The sequence below is a fragment of the Rhinopithecus bieti genome, unplaced genomic scaffold, assembly GCF_001698545.2.
Source record: "Rhinopithecus bieti isolate Rb0 unplaced genomic scaffold, ASM169854v2 scaffold_79793, whole genome shotgun sequence".
NCBI classification, from domain to species: domain Eukaryota; kingdom Metazoa; phylum Chordata; class Mammalia; order Primates; family Cercopithecidae; genus Rhinopithecus; species Rhinopithecus bieti.
In genome coordinates, this window is record NW_016829883.1 from 358,427 (window position 1) to 373,915 (window position 15,489).

Sequence of the window (15,489 nt, forward strand, 5' to 3'; positions counted from 1 at the left end):
CCAGAATGCGGAAACAATGATGCGTGACAGAAGAGACAGCCCCCAACACACAGGACAGTGCCAGGGGTTAAACCCAGAAAACAACCAATGAGCAGGGGATGAATCTTTCTTAATTGAGGGCAGGAGAGGAAATGGGCAAAATGATGTCCTTAGCCCATGACAGGCTCTGACTCTACTTCACCTGGGAGTGGACAAGTGGTCCAGCCCAGAGGGCACACGCATGCCTGGGTGTAAAGGAAGCAAAGAAACTGCTCCTTAAAAGGATCAGATGCAGGCTGGGTGCAATGGCTCACACCAGTAATCCCAGAACTTTGGGAGGCTGATGCGGGCAGATCACTGGAGGCCAGGAGTTCTAGACTAGCCTGACCAAGATGGTGAAACTCCATCTCTACTAAAAATACCAAATTAGCCAAGCATGGTGATGGGCGCCTGGAATCCCAGCTACTCAGGAGACTGAGGCAGGAGAATCACTTGAACCCGGGAGGTGGAGGTTGCAGTGAGCCGAGATTGCACCACTGCACTCTAGTCTAGCAACACTGGGCAACAGAGCGAGACTCTGACAAAAAAAAAAAAAAAGGATCACATGGGATCAGATGCAGGCAACAAATTGAAAAAACTTTGCATGCCACCTTAGATGATAAGGATATAAAGATGGCACACCACAGGTGAGAGATAGCCCTGCAGAAGGCCACCTCTGCTGGCAGACAAGAACTAAAGAACCCCAAAGGCCCTGCCCTGCCTGTGGCTAATGCATACTTGTGACATCCGCTGGACTCCCTGCCCTCCATGCGCCTTAGTCTCCTCCATCCCATGTAATGGAAACAGTAGACTCTGTGCCAAACGGCTTAGGAAAATAAGGAAACTAAGAAAGCATGGCGCAAAGTGAGAGGTTAGAAGGTCAGAAGAGTGGGAGGTACAGGCCCTGGGCCATGGCAGGGAAGAGGCTCCATCTGGAGAAGAAAGTTGGGGAGGCCTGAGATATCATTAATGAGGTCCCAACAGACAGGGCTGGGCATGAGCTTGCAGAGCCGGCCCTCCTCCACCCCATGCTCAGCACACTTCAAATTAATAATTAAAATGCTTCCTGTCAAATTCCAGCCTGACACGTAATTAGAGCAGCTCCAGGCTTTAGGCAATGGTGATGAAAACAGCTCTTGTTAGAAAGAGACTTTTCTGGAGATAAGTGGGGTGAGAATCAAGAATAGAACCTTCCTCCCAAAATTTCTCCATCAGGGCCTCCTCTCTGTCTGCATACGAGATAGATATGGATGGGGTTTTCCTTCTAGCCTAGGGAGAGGCTGGGAGACAGGGAGGAACCTCAGTTTCCCCCTCTGCACCGGGAAGAGATTGGACAAGGTATGATCCTACCTGTCCATGAGAGGGCAGCTCAGGGATTTGTGTAAGAAGGAGGGTAGGCGGTGGCTTCTTGGAGTTTCAAAGGCCAGACAGACAAATCTGGCGGCCAGCTGCAGATCCTAACTTACTCCCAACCCACCCCACAACATGTGCACACAAGGCATTGCCATCGTGTCCTTTCCATCCAGGGCCGCTGGGGAGCAGCTGAGCTCAGCTACCAACTGTTCAGTGGCCACGGCATCCCAGTCCAGGTTCCTCCCTAGAAACCCATGGCACTCATCACTTCCTTCTGGAGTACAGCCTTTCCCCATTCTTATCAATAAAGTGGGACAGAGACCGAGGAGTCCTAGCTCCTAGCTTCTGGACTTCTCAGTGCCCCAGGGGCACAGGTTGGAGGTGCTATCCACGGTTCTAGAGAAACTTCCAGTTTTCAGCTTCTTCCCATGTCAGGAGTTCTTCCAGAGCCCTAACTGGCTTGCCTGATCCCCTAGACCCCTCTGCCAGAGTCCAGTCCCTGAGCCCTATGACACTGTCACACCACACTTGCCACCAGGCCTGGCCCCCCAGTGGAGGCCCTGAGAGAGGGAAGGGATTCCTACTGCTCAGCTCATTCATAGAGAGCCTGGAATGCCCACCCTGGGGTGTTACCCTGATGGGCCTGCCCTTAGGAGTTTGGGAAATGAAGCCCACGCTCAAGCTACCTATTAGAAGAAAATCATTTTAAAGCAATGGTGTGTTACTTCATTGAAGCTGCCTTCATAAATATTTTAAAGATGTTTATTAGGAAAACCACAAGAGGAGACAGGAGGTTGCTGAGGTTGGGAGGAGTGGTGCCCCACAAGGGCTCAGCTGCCACTGCCACCACTGCTGCCAGTGAAACTTGTGCTTCCTTGGAGGGGCTGGTTCTATGGGGGCTGCAAAATGGAAAAGCCCACTGTGTTGGGTTGCCTCACCACATGCAGGAAGTGGCTGCTCAGATACCCATGCTCTTGTCCTCAGATTGAACCCCACAGAGGTGTATCACAGAGTCCTGTGGACACAGAACTGAGCTGGGGGCAGAGCCTCCTGGGTCCTATTCTGAGCTTTGCTCCCAGCTGCTCCCAATTCCTCCCCTTCTAGAGCTCAGCAATATTGTGGAAAGGGGGCTTTAGGGTCCCTTCCTCAGCAAGCTGATGTTTCCAAGTTTGTGGATACTGACCTTTGCTTTCCTGTCTTCACTCTTATCTACCCTCTCACCCCGCCAAATGCACGCATCCATCCAGGGCCACACACATGGGACCAGGAGCAGCCTCAGCGGCAGGTGCACAGGGCCCAACAACTGCCCACAGGAGCCCCTCAGCCCAGGCATCTTGGCCTGCCTCGCCCCACACCACCAGGCAGGCAGATGCCTGGCTAGGGCCAAGGGAGAGGCTAAGAATGGTGTCCTGACTGCTGACCCAGCATCTCTCGCAGGGCTGGGCAGGGGTGGGCTGTGCGGCAGGGATGGAGGCACCACAGCCACCTCTGACACGGCTTCTCTCCTTGAGAAAGAGCTTGTTTTTCCTCCCCAAGCCGAAGTCAACAAGCCCATCAAATTGAGAAAGCAGAATCGATCTGCAGGCCAGGCATCTGCAGTGCTGGTGCTCAGGGGGCCATGGCTGCTTCTCCTTGTGCCTGGGGCTACTTCCGCTACCATCTTGGACTGAGCAATGAGAAATCGCCTCTGCTTCCACCCCCATCCTCCCCACACACATCCTGTCTGACCATCCAGCCCCTTCCTATTGGTCTCAGGTCAAAGCTCTCTTTTGTCCTGGCTGCGTCCAGGGCCATCTGCCCAGATCTGTCCATTCGTACTGTGTAAGTGCAGGTGAGGCGGCCCCGTGAAGACTCTGTCCTTTGGGCAATCTCTGTCCATTTTAGTCAACTAGGGAGGGGAAGGTACTACTCCTGACCCCATTTTACAGATGGGGTCTACAAGGACACCGAGCATTTAGTACCCAGCTCCCTAAGGGTTAGCAGAGCATGGGAGTGGGTGAACAGAGGTTAGGGAGTCTTCTCTAGTAAACAAATGTTAAACATGGCTTGCAATTACCGTATCAATTGTTTCTGGGTAACTAAGGGCTTCTAAAAGATTTTTAAAATAGATTATTCCTTTAAATAGGTGAAGCACCCTTCAGTAGCCTCATTTACATTGTTTATTTGCTGGGAAACCCTTTTAACATGGATAGTGTAGAAGTAAACTTCAGCCTTAGTTACTTCCATTCGGAGACCTGAATTAATGTGGTTTGGGTACCTCCTGCTTGCAGCAGACCAGAGGACAGGAGCTGCTCTGTGCCCGGCTCTGGGCATGGGGGCAAGCCAGAACTGCTCTGGGGAGATGAGTTGCCAGAGAGCAATGAGTGAGCAAGTGCTTCATCGTAGCTATGAAACACGGAGTTGCAGAGATCTGGGGGGACACATAGGAGGGAGTGTGTAGGATCTGCATAGGCAGAGGAGAGAGAGGGCATATCCAGGGATGGGGGGAGCTGGAGCAAATGCTTATAAACACGACTGAATATGAAACATGCAACTTCTGACACTCGCCAGTCATCTCTGTCCCCTTCTCCCTTATACTTCCCCCTGACTCCCTCATCACCCATCCTGCAGACAGAACAGAATGCACTCTCTTCTCCTAGCACTGCAGAGCCCATTCCAAAAATGTCCTAGGTCCAGAACCCCTGGCTGCCAGCACATTCTCCTGTTAGGCTGACCCAGATCCTCCTGGCTGCAGTGGACAGGAGGACGGTGAGAAAAGCAGCACAGATAGAGACACCAAGAAAATCAGCACCCTGGCCATGCCTCACAGGTCACCAAGGCCTCAGCATGGTCACCCAAGGAGGCTGAGCCCTCTACAACCTGGCCAGCTTCAGTTCCCGGAACGTTTGCTGAAACTGCTGTCAGCGAGCACATGGACTTCAATGCAATTACAAAAGCTATAAGAACAAGAAGTGCATTCATTCATTAGTAGCAAATTACACTAAATTATCTTAGCGAATAAGGCAAAATGTCAGTTCAGCGGCTGGCAGGCTCTGCAGATACATCAGTCCCTCTTCCCCACCTCCAACAATGGGGCCACACTCCACAGGGACTTTTTAGGAGAGGATATAGAAACATGAGGAGCAGGAATGAAACAGAATAGGGTATAGACCAGCACCCAGGGAGCATGCTGGCCTGTAAATTATGGTAGATAGGTAGGCAGGTGGGCTTCAGATGGGTGAGTGAGACTGAGGAAGAACTAGAGGCCAGAGAGCTTCAGGAAGGAGGGCGGGGGTGGCAGAGGAGAACTGCTGTGCTTCAGTCATTCTGGATACTGCAGGGCTGCAATGTGGTAGCGACCCCAGGATGCCCTGATTCTGAAGCACGTGTGAGATGGGAGGTGGGGGAGAGCAGGAAAAACATGAAGGCTATTATTTCCCTGAGCCTGCCACACAAATGTAGACTGACGGCTACAGGGAGCAGGACAGATGGTCCTTCCCTCCGCGGAGGACATAGTGCTTGAGGGCAGAGGGAGTCCAAAGCAGTCACGTGGCTATGCACATCTGGAGGCCTGGGGGCGACAGGTGAGAGACACAGAGGCAAAAGGGAGGCCGTGAGAGGAGGAGGGGGAGGGGATGCTCAGGAGTAGGCAGGGCCCCCCATTTCCTAGAGCTAAAAAGGACAGAACCATCACCAATGGCACCCCATCCTTCATCATCATTCTCCCAGAGCCTACGTGTCTGGTCTGAGTGCAGGAACTCAGGATGCCTGCTCTCTCCCCCGCCCCACAACACAGGGAACAGGGCCCCCTCCTTTCTGAATTGAATATTATCACTTCCCTCAACCTTCCTTGCTCCTGTATTTTCTGTGCTTCCCTTAGTTAAAAACAAAAACCCCACGGAGTCCAATATGGTGATCACTGAGAATAGCTAGCTTACCTAAGAGGTGGCGTCTCAAAGGTCTCTGCTCAGGGCTGTCTTCCGAATCCTGTTTCACATCCATTTATAAGCCAGACTAGGGCCAGTGGCATATGTACATCAAATATTTAGCAATAAACTCAATCAATTCCATCAGAACTTCTGGGGATGGAGCCCAGGCACCATTTACAACTCCCAAAGTGATTCTAATGGACAGTCAGGGTTGAGAGCCACTGGACTAATGGGATCTGGAGCTGTATCACTAGGAACATAGTGCCCAGGACGCGGGAGGTGAGAGCTGATCTATTATGAGCTGAAGCATCGTGATCCATGCCAGAGCCTCAATCTGCAAGGGACGCTGATGAAACACATCCAGAGGAGGGCGTTTGGGTGGAGAAATCATATTAGCTAAGGAAGGCTGAGGGGCAGGGGATATTTTGCTGCTCAGATGCTGGAGAAAGGCTGGGGGCAAAGGTCACAGACCCTCTGTCTGAGGGCCGGGTTATGGCTCCTCTATGAGACTCAGGTGTTTCTCTGTTCTAACAAAGCTCTGCCTCATTAGTAATGAAGTAGTGTCACCATAATTACCTGGAGCTGGCAGTGCCAAAGGTTATGAATACTCTCTGACACAAGTGCAAGAGATTTAACCTAACCTGAGCCACCTGCATCCAACAGGATGCTGGCCAGGCACAGTGGCTCTTGCCTGTAATCCCAGCACTTTGGGAGGCCGAGGCAGGAGGATTGATTGAACCCAGGAGTGTGAGACCAGCCCAGGCAACATAGCAAGACCCTGTCTCTGAAAAAAAAAAAAAAAAAATTTAAGTTAGTCAGCTGTAGTGGCAGGCACCTGCAGTCCCAGCTACTCAGGAGACTGAGCAGGAAGATAACGAGCTCGGGAGGTTGAGGGTGCAGTGAGCTATGACCGTACCACAGAACTCCAGACTGGGCAACAGAGTGAGACCTTCTTTAAAAGAAGATAGAAAAAAGAAAAACCCCAAAGATGCTGAGAACCTTCCCCCATCAATTACGGTGCTCCGGGTGCAGGGCTCGACCCTGGCACACACCCACTCAGACCACAGTGCTGGGCCCACATAATCCACCCGGAGGCAGACACACTCACCCAGGACTGGGGTCCCGGGATCCCAGACAGCTCCTGGGAACGGAGGCAGCGGCAGTGACAGACAGATGCTGAAGGACAAGGTGGTCCAGAGCAGATGGAAGGGAAAACTGCAGGCCCTGTACGCTACTGAATCAGGCTCCACTCTGAAGTCTCTGAGAGCCCAACTGGATGTGAATTCCAAGCACCATCTCTACCCTGTCTAGAATCAGTTTTTCCAGCCACCCTAAGTTTTCTTCACTTGCACATTCTTACTGCCACCGGGACTGGCTAAAAAGGCAACTGAAACAATTGGCAACTCTCCCAACACTTAAAATGGATCCAGAGATCCCACTTCTAGGGCTCCATACTGTAGAAACTCGAGCATAAGCCTGCATTATTTGTGTCTAAACTGTAGGAACTAGCAAAATATAGGCTAGAACAGCAGTACTATGAGATACTATGTAGCCATTTAAAAAGAACGAGGGAGTTCTTTGCAAGAAGCTAGATATAAAATAGCATGTACCGCATGATTCCATTTATATGAAGTTCAAGAATAAGTAAAACTAATTGGTGAAAGCAGCCAAGTGGGCAGGGCTGTTGCTTGGGTAGGGACACTAGGGAACTTTCTGGAATCCAGCAACTGTTCTATATCTTGATCTGGGTAGTGGTTATATGGGTAGAGATTTGTGTAAAAATTCATGGAGTCATACACTGAGGATTAGCATCTTGTAAATACTAGAGGTATGTTACACATCAATATAGAAAGCAAAGAGGATGAGGACACTCTAGAAGAATTGACTTGGGAAAAGAGTAAAAACAGAAAAAAGCATTGCATAATGTTTGATTACAAAAAAAAAAATATTTTTTGTAAATGTGTAAGACTGGATACAACAGTCTAGAAGGAAGCCAGTCTAGTAGCAGAGCCAGGATTGAAAGTCAAGTGTCCTGACCCCCAGCCCAGGCTTCTCCTGCTGCCCAGGGTCTGCGAGTGTAAGCAGAATGCTCTAAGCACACAAGTAGAAGAGGCAGGATGATCCAGATGCCCTGGCCATACCATTTTCACCCCTCCTCCCAGTCTCCTCCCTCTGGGTGGTGAGTGGTCAGATCCACTAATTGGTCTTCAAGCCCTGGTTACAAATGGTCCTGGAGGCGAATTCTGGTCACACCTTGAGCCAGGCAAATGAACCTTGCTCTGTCCTCTTTTAATATGGATGTGACACCTGCAGGCTACAGCTTGTCGCACTGTGAGAATTATTTCTCCATTAAAATGCAGGAGTTGGAGCTTTGCCCAGGAAGGGCAGCTAAAAATACTGCTGCCCAGGGCACTTGTCACCAGAGGACTTAGTTGCCACTCTCTTTACCCCTAAACCTCCAGGCAAGTCCCATACCTGCTGGGTCCGTGCCCGGAACACTTGATGCAGTGTCATGTCTGAGCCTTATCCAGCCCTGTCGCAAAGAAAAAGCATGGGTTCCTGTGCCTGTTTTACAGATGAACAAACTGGGCTTCAGACAGCTTGTTCCAAGTCACTGTGCTCAATCTACAAAATCACCTATGGAGCAACAGTGTGTGGGCCCGACTCCAGGGAGGGAAAGAATAGCCCCTCACGTGTGCCCAGCACCTAATGGTTTGCAGTGTCTTTTTATTTTTATTTATTTTTGAGATGGAGTCTCACTCTGTCACCCAAGCTGGAATGCAGTGGCGCAATCTCAGCTCGCTGCAACTTCCACCTCCTGGGCTCAAATGATTCTCCTGTCTCAGTCCCCTGAGTAGCTGGGATGACAGGCACGTGCCACCACACCTGGCTTTTTTGTATTCTTAGTGGAGACGGGGTTTCACCATGTTGGCCAGGCTGGTCTTGAACTCCTGACCTCGGGTGATCTGCCCGCCGCAGCCTCCCAAAATGCTAGGCTTACAGGCGTGAGCCACCGCACCCGGCCTAATTGCAGTGTCTTCTCACCCACTGCTTTGTCCAACCCTCTCAACAATGCTTTGAAACAGGAACTATTACTGTCTCTACCTTACCGGTAGGGACTGAAGCCCAGTGTGGTGAAGCAGCAAGCTCAAGGGCACACAGTGGGTTGGAGGGGCAAAGGCGTAAGTCTTTCAATCCTAATACCCACCCAGAGCACCAATGACAGGACCTCAAGCAACATGACTGATCTCACCCCTAGGGCCATCAACTTTGTAACAAATCCTGCAGTTTGTAAAGGATGCCACATACTTTTTGGGAGATGACCTGTCACCACTATTTAATAGGTAAGGAAAGTAAGGCTCAGAGGTATGAAGGACACGGACACAGGTTAGTAGCAGAGCCAGGACTGAAAGTCAAGTGTCCTGACCCCCAGCACAGGTTCCTGCTGCTGCCCAGGGTCTGCAAAGCTCCAGGCTGTCCCAGTGCCGGGACACTGTCATCCAGGGGCAAACGAATGCAGTGCCCTAGGCAGGCTCCCAGAGCCCTGAATCTGGCTCTCTGGAAGCCTGTGTGCCTCCTCTCAGTCTTTCAAAGTGGAAGGTGGTTAAAACCTCAGTTCTGGTTTTCCTTTTTTCTTTAGAGACAGAGTCTTGCTCTGTTGCCCAGATTACAGTGCTGGAGTACAGTGGTACAATTATAGCGAATTGCAACTTTGACCTCCTGGGCTGAGGATCAAGTGATTCTCCCACCTCAGCCTCCTGAGTAACTAGGACTACAGGTGTGTGCCACCACACCTGGCTGATTTTTTATTTCTGTGCAGAGACAGGGTCTTGTTATATTGCCTGGGCTAGTCTTCAAATCCTGGCCTTAAGCGATCGTCCCACCTCAGCCTCCTAAAGTGTTGGGATTACAGGCATGAGCCACTGTGCACAGGTGGCTATTTTTCATACAAGAAAGCCAAGGTTCAGAGAAGGGAAATGTCCTGCTCAGGGTCATAGGGCAGAACTGTGTCCTGGGAATGGACCTCTGATCCCTGGCCCCGTGCCCATCCAATTGAGTCAGCCAGAAACAGCATTCAGAATTCTTCCTGGTGCCAGCTTCTTACTGAGTCTCAGCTTCCCAGTCTCTAAAATGGGTACATTAGCAGAGGTCCTAAACAAGCCTAGGTTTGCGTTTTCTGAGGGAAAGAAATTGGGTGATGCTTCCACTGGGAGGAGCCCCATAGAGTGACCAAAGGGCCTGGCTTTCTGGACAACCAACTTCACTTTATCCAAGGGGAACCTGAAGCCAAGGAGGGAGCCAAATGGCCTTGGAGATCCAGTGATTTCAGGACGGTGAGATAAGGAGGGCCAGGCTTCAACATCCAGGAGAGAATCCTGCCAGTTGAGGCCTGGGGCCCACCCTGCTTCCAAACACTTCACAGAGAAAACGTTTCTTACAAAGACATTTATTTTCCCCAAAACATACCTCCAGTTTACAAAATCCCTCAGAGTTCCACATTTAAATTAGAAGTCCTCACATCTTCCATTCCTGGGGCAGGGAGAGATGACATCCAGAAGGCATCAGAACATCTGAAGTCTCACTCTACCGGAGGCTGGGAGCTGGCCAGAGGCAAGCCAGGAAAAGACTGCCCCAGCCCCAGAATAGCACCATGGTGGGGGCGGGGGGCAGTCCCCTCTATGTCCCCAAAGCACTCCTGGCCCTGCCCTGCCCCGGGCTCTGCCTCTTCTGCTGCTATGAAAGGTCCAGAGGGCCTTGGTGCCTGCCCACCTGCCCACGCCTGCACAGACACTTTGGATACCACCAGATTCTCTAGCTGTGGTGAGGGGCTATGTCCCTCTCTCCAGGTTTCCGCCCCAGCCCCATGCTCTGGGTAAGAATTAGGGGTGGGGTGGGGGTGAGGTATCCAGGAAGAATTGAGCACAGAGGAGGTGTGGAGCAGGGAGCGAGGCAGGAGCCCCCTGCAAACCGCAGCGTGCAGTGTAGTTAGTTGTCTGTCTCCCAGCTGGATGGGGAGTCCTTGAGGGAGGAACTTGATCTTCCCAAGCAGGGGCCCCAGCACCTAACGCAGTGCTGACATCTGTAGTTGCTCAATAAACATTAACTGAATGGATACATGAAAGGAAAGGAACAAAGAGGTGGGAAGGCAGAGGGACAGAAGCTGACCCCCAGGGGCCCCATCACAGACCCCCGGAGAACCAGTGTGACCAGCACATGCTTCCATGGGGAGGATGGGCAGGGGAGAGGGGCACTGCAGAGGAGGCTGGGCCAGGGGGGAGCCACACGTGTTCCAGCACGTGCATCTGCAGGTCTCTCTGCACAGCTGTGCAAGTGGTGGGCGCAGAGTGCCCTGTCTTCACTTGGGGCAGGGAGGGAAAAGCCCAGTATTGGAGGAAGAAGGGGAGAGGAAACAGCTTCTAGACTCCAGGAGATGCTGAGGCCGCACTGTCCCTGTCTGAGAAGACAAGATTCTATGCAGGTGGAAGCAGGGCTGAACATGATCACTAGTGTATCAGGGCCATTGGAGAAACGAGGCCAGGGGTGACTATGCATCGTGTCTGTGGTGAAATAAGGCAGGGGGTCAGTCAGTCTGAATATGGCATCTTTTGGAGAAAAAAGGCAGCCAGATGGTCCACGCAGCACTGGAAGAAGAGGGTGGCGATGTGGTCAGTGTGCTGTGTCCCTAAGAAATGTATGTACTGTGAAACAAGTCAGCAGGCAGGATGATTTAGAGAAATAAGGCTGTGGGTGGTCTGTGTACTGTGTCTGTAAGAAATAAGGCAGCAGGATGACTTGGGAATCATGTCCATTGGAGAAATAAGGCTGCACAGTGGTCTGTGTATCGCATCCTTTGCAGAAGGAGCCCACCTGTCAGAGCAGGATGCATCTGTTGGGGGCAGGGCTCACAGTACAGTCCCATTGCAGCCAGAGGGGAGGAGCTGTAGGGAAGGGCAGCAGCTCCCTGGTCCTCATGGTCAGGCTAATTCTTGTCCATCATCTTCATTTCATGATGGGAAGAAAAAAAGAGGGATGGGAAAAGCATTAGATGCCAGAAGTTCTATTTTGGGGATTATCCCAGAAGGCCAGGCACCTGGTCACATTTCAAGTGGGGAGTGTGTGTGAGACAGCAGCCCAACGGACAGCCGCCATGCTGACCACTGCCCTGGAGGCCCAGACACAGATGCAGGTGCCAAGCATGCTGGGGCACCTGAGGGGGACCACCTCACGCAGCCCCCTCTCAGTCCCCACAGGTCCACAGCCCTACACACTTCCCTCCATTTCCCTCTAAGTGCAACACTTTTCCCTTCTCATCTCCAGATCCCATTCACCCTCCAAGGCCAGGCCCAATTCCCTCGTCCAGCAGGCAGCCTTCCCAGTGTCCCCTCCACACTGATTTCCCTGAGAGTGAAACGGCAGAGGCCCTCCTCCTTCCCTCGAGCTTCCTGTCTCCATGTGGAGGGCCATCCCAAAGACTCATATTTCAGACCCCACTCTGCATCTGGAGCTGAATGGAGACTTGGGAAGAAGGCCCTGCCCCTGCCCTCGCCTTCACCCATTCTTGCGGCTCTGTATGTCCCTGGGAAGAGGAGCTCCTCCATCTGGGCACTGCCTCTGTGGTTGTCCAGCATGGCCAGAGACTGAAGGGGCAGGCTGCCTCACCAAGGAGCAGGATTAGGGAGTAAACTGGTTTGTCCAACCAGGCCACATTCTCCAGAAACTCTTCAAAACCAAGCTAACTTTTTTTTTTTTTTTTGAGATGGAATCTCACTCTGTCACCCAGGCTGGAGTGCACAGGTGCGATCTCAGCTCACTGCAACCTCCGCCTCCTGGGTTCAAGTGATTCTCCCGCCTCAGGCTCCCAACTAGCTGGGATTACAGGCATGCGCCACCACACCCAGCTAATTTTTGTATTTTTAGTAGAGACGGGGTTTCACCATGTTCGCCAGGCTGGTCTTGAACTCCTGACCTCAAATGATCCACCCACCTCAGCCTCCCAAAGTGCTGAGATTACAGGCGTGATGCACCGCACCTGGCCTAAGCTGACACTTTTTATCTCCATCTGCCCAAATCTTCTATGGTTATTTGATTCTGAACAACAGGAAGGAAATGACTTATCTCCTACATTTCCAAATGTCATCACTGACATTATAACAATAGGCCTAATAATGACTATGGACATTTACTAACCACCTACTGTGTACCGGGGACATGGCTACCCAGCTGAACATTTTTCTAGCCTCCCCTGAGTTAGGGCTCATATGCCTGGGTTCTGACCAATGGGATGTAAGCGGAAGTGATGCAGGCTACTTCCAGTCAAGCTCTAGAAGGAAACATATCCTTCCTTTTTCTCCCTCTTGGCTCTGGAGGGGGTGTGGGAGCTCGAACAGCTTCTTAGACCTAGGAATGAAAGCTTGAAGTTGAAGAGGGCAGAATCCAGGTAAGTGGAACCTGGCTTCAGGTCATCTGTGGTTTTACGATTACCTATGCTCACACTATCACAGGAAGGAGGAATAAACTCCTGTCCTGGTTAAGCCTCTGTCATATTTGGGTCCCATTAGAGCAGATGGGACCTTGGTTACTCAGCCCTCTGCCATCTCACCACGGGGAAGCTGAGGCTGCTCTTCTGCAGAGGGGCCTCAGGTCACCAGTGAAAGGACGATGCCTACCCACCCTCTCAGTCTCTCACACACAGATGTGCACACACAGACACAATCTCAAGCCCAGGTGTCTTTACCTTCTTTGCTGTCAGAGTGTTTCAGAGGCTGCAGGGCTGTAAAAAAAAAGGAAGGCGCACACGGTGAGGAACCGTGGGAAGTGGTGGGGTAGGGAGTCAGGCAGAGGAAGCAGTGAGGACTGGAAAGGGCGGGAGAAGTTACCAGAGTGGGACCACTTCACAGCACAGGGGAAGGGGCCCTAGGCTGCTGTCCGAAGCCCCAGCCCCAGGTCCCAGTTCCACTCTGTGGCTTGTCATTCTCTCTGGGCCTTAGTTTTCTGCATCTATAGAATGGGACAACCCTTGAGCCCTCCACCTCCAGCTGGAGTTGCGGAACTGCCCTGAGCGCACTCTACACACAGGGTGATGTGAGAAGCTAAAGGAAGCTGGCAGATTTGCAGGTGGGCCTGGGACCATGTGGAATGAGACTAACCAACTCCCTCACCCACACTCTTCTCCCCACTCCCTCCCTTCTGCCAACGACATCTGCCTCTGAGCATGAAAAATGAGGTCTGATCCCAGAGCTGTCTCTATGCCTGCCACACTGGGCACCAACAGGCAAAGAATTAATTGGCATAATTTACAGCAGTCCCCAAGTGTCAATCTCCTGCCCTTCCTTCTGCGGGGGTGGGGAGGAAGCCGGCATTAACTGGAACCATCCCAAATGGCTCAGCGGAAACCTGCCTCTCCCAGCCCAGGATCCCCTGGAAGTCGGCCTCCAGCAGCCATGGGCACCAGTGCCTGGGCACCACCCAAGCTGGGCCCCCAGCTTACTGTGCCATGCTCCTATGTCCTTTGCAAGTACCTCCCTCTCCAGTCACCTGAGAGAGCTTCAGAACAGCCAGGGCAGGGTCAGGATGACATTTTACAGATGGGAAACTGACACCCAGAGGAGCAAGGCACCTTGCCCAAAGCTACAGAGCCTGTAACTAGAACAGGATTGTCTTAAGTTGTTTGCCTAATAGTAATAGGACTCCAGTGTATTAAGCACTTGGCACTAGGTATGGTACTAGGTCCTTTATATATGTTATCTCAATTAATTAAATTAATAATTCAAACAACCTGTGAATCTGTGATTATCCCCATTTTACATAAGAGGAAACTGAAGTCAGAGAGGCAAACCATCTTGCTCAAGGCCACTCTGTTTACCTGAGATGGAGCTGGAACTTAAACCCAGACTGCCCTATCTCTAGAGTCCCTGCTCCCACCCCTAGGAAGCTACCAGACTCCACACTGTGGGGCCAATCAGGTGGAATCAGCCCTGGCAGATGGGTAAATGTTGGCAGGAGAAATGAAGACACACCTGGGAGGGAACCGGATGATCCACCTCCTGCCTAACTCTGGGCAAAGAGCAGACTCACCAGGGTGGCAAGGCCTCAGTCCAGAGAACACATTTCATTCAAACCTTACAGCAAATCTGTCCCCTCTAGATCCTTGAGTCCCCTCTCCTTTCCCTTATGTCCCTCTCCCAGCCAAGAGTGCCAGCTCCAAGTTCAGACTCACCTGTCTTGGATCCTTCTCCCTCCCCATCCTGGTCCTCAGCTCCTGCAAAGGCAAGAACTCAGAATAAACAAAACTCTTTTACAAGCCCATTTTCATGCCAGCACTTTCCCACCCAAGAGTGCAGGAAGCTGGTGAACAGGGCCTGAGTGGGCCTGACTTGTAGTCCGAATGCTAGACACGGGTTAGAGCCCGAGAGCAGAGCACAATAAAGCCGAGCCTGTGACAACATGAAGGGGCTCCTAGCCTGGAGCCCACCACTCACCCAGCCAAAGACCATCCACCCAGCCTGGAGCCCACCACTCACCCAGTCAAGGACCATCCACCCAGACTGCAGCCCACCACTCACCCAGCCAAAGACCATCCACTCAGCCTAGAGCCCTTACCACACACCCAGTCAAAGACTACCCACCTACCCTCCACCAGCCCACCCACCCATCACCTCACCCATCCGCTCGCTCAGTAGCCCTGCCAACCATCAACCTCCAACAGATGTAACCAACCAGCCGTCTACCTGCTCATCATTCCACCTGTCCACCTCACAAGTACTCACCTATCTGCCACCTGACCACTCTCTTCTTCCCTCTCCTTCCTGACCTCCAGCCATCCCCAGCCTCTGACTACCCATCTACTCTCATGCATCTGTTTACCCATCAGGGTCAACTCACCACCCACTAATGTCCTCTCACCCACTTACCAGTCACCAATGCCAGCTCAGGCTGACCCTCAGCCCCACAAATGGCAGCTGCTTCAGACCCTCTCACTCTGAGGCAGGCATGTTCCTCCCCAGTGCCATGCCTGCCCCTGGCGTGCCTACATTTGTGCCGCACAGCTTCCATGCTCTGGCCTGCTCTCTCACACACGCATGTGACTTACACTTTCACAGGCACACTTGTTTGCACAGACATACTCATCCCCTTGTAGCGCTTGGCCTTACACTCCCACCACCTTCCAGTCACACTCATCCACACTCATCCTGTGGTATCTACACATGTA

At 52.0% G+C, this 15,489-nt stretch overlaps 1 protein-coding gene across 1 annotated transcript in view; it reads right to left on the bottom strand.

Annotated features, from left to right (window-relative positions):
• Positions 1 to 9,711: 9,711 nt before the first annotated feature.
• CD276 (CD276 molecule) overlaps positions 9,712 to 15,489 on the bottom strand; it is a 28,541-nt gene continuing 22,763 nt past the window's right edge. The window contains 3 exon segments of the mRNA XM_017865122.1: positions 9,712 to 11,277; positions 13,015 to 13,050; positions 14,497 to 14,538. Coding sequence (XP_017720611.1) covers positions 11,255 to 11,277; positions 13,015 to 13,050; positions 14,497 to 14,538 — 101 coding nt within the window. The 3' untranslated portion in view covers positions 9,712 to 11,254.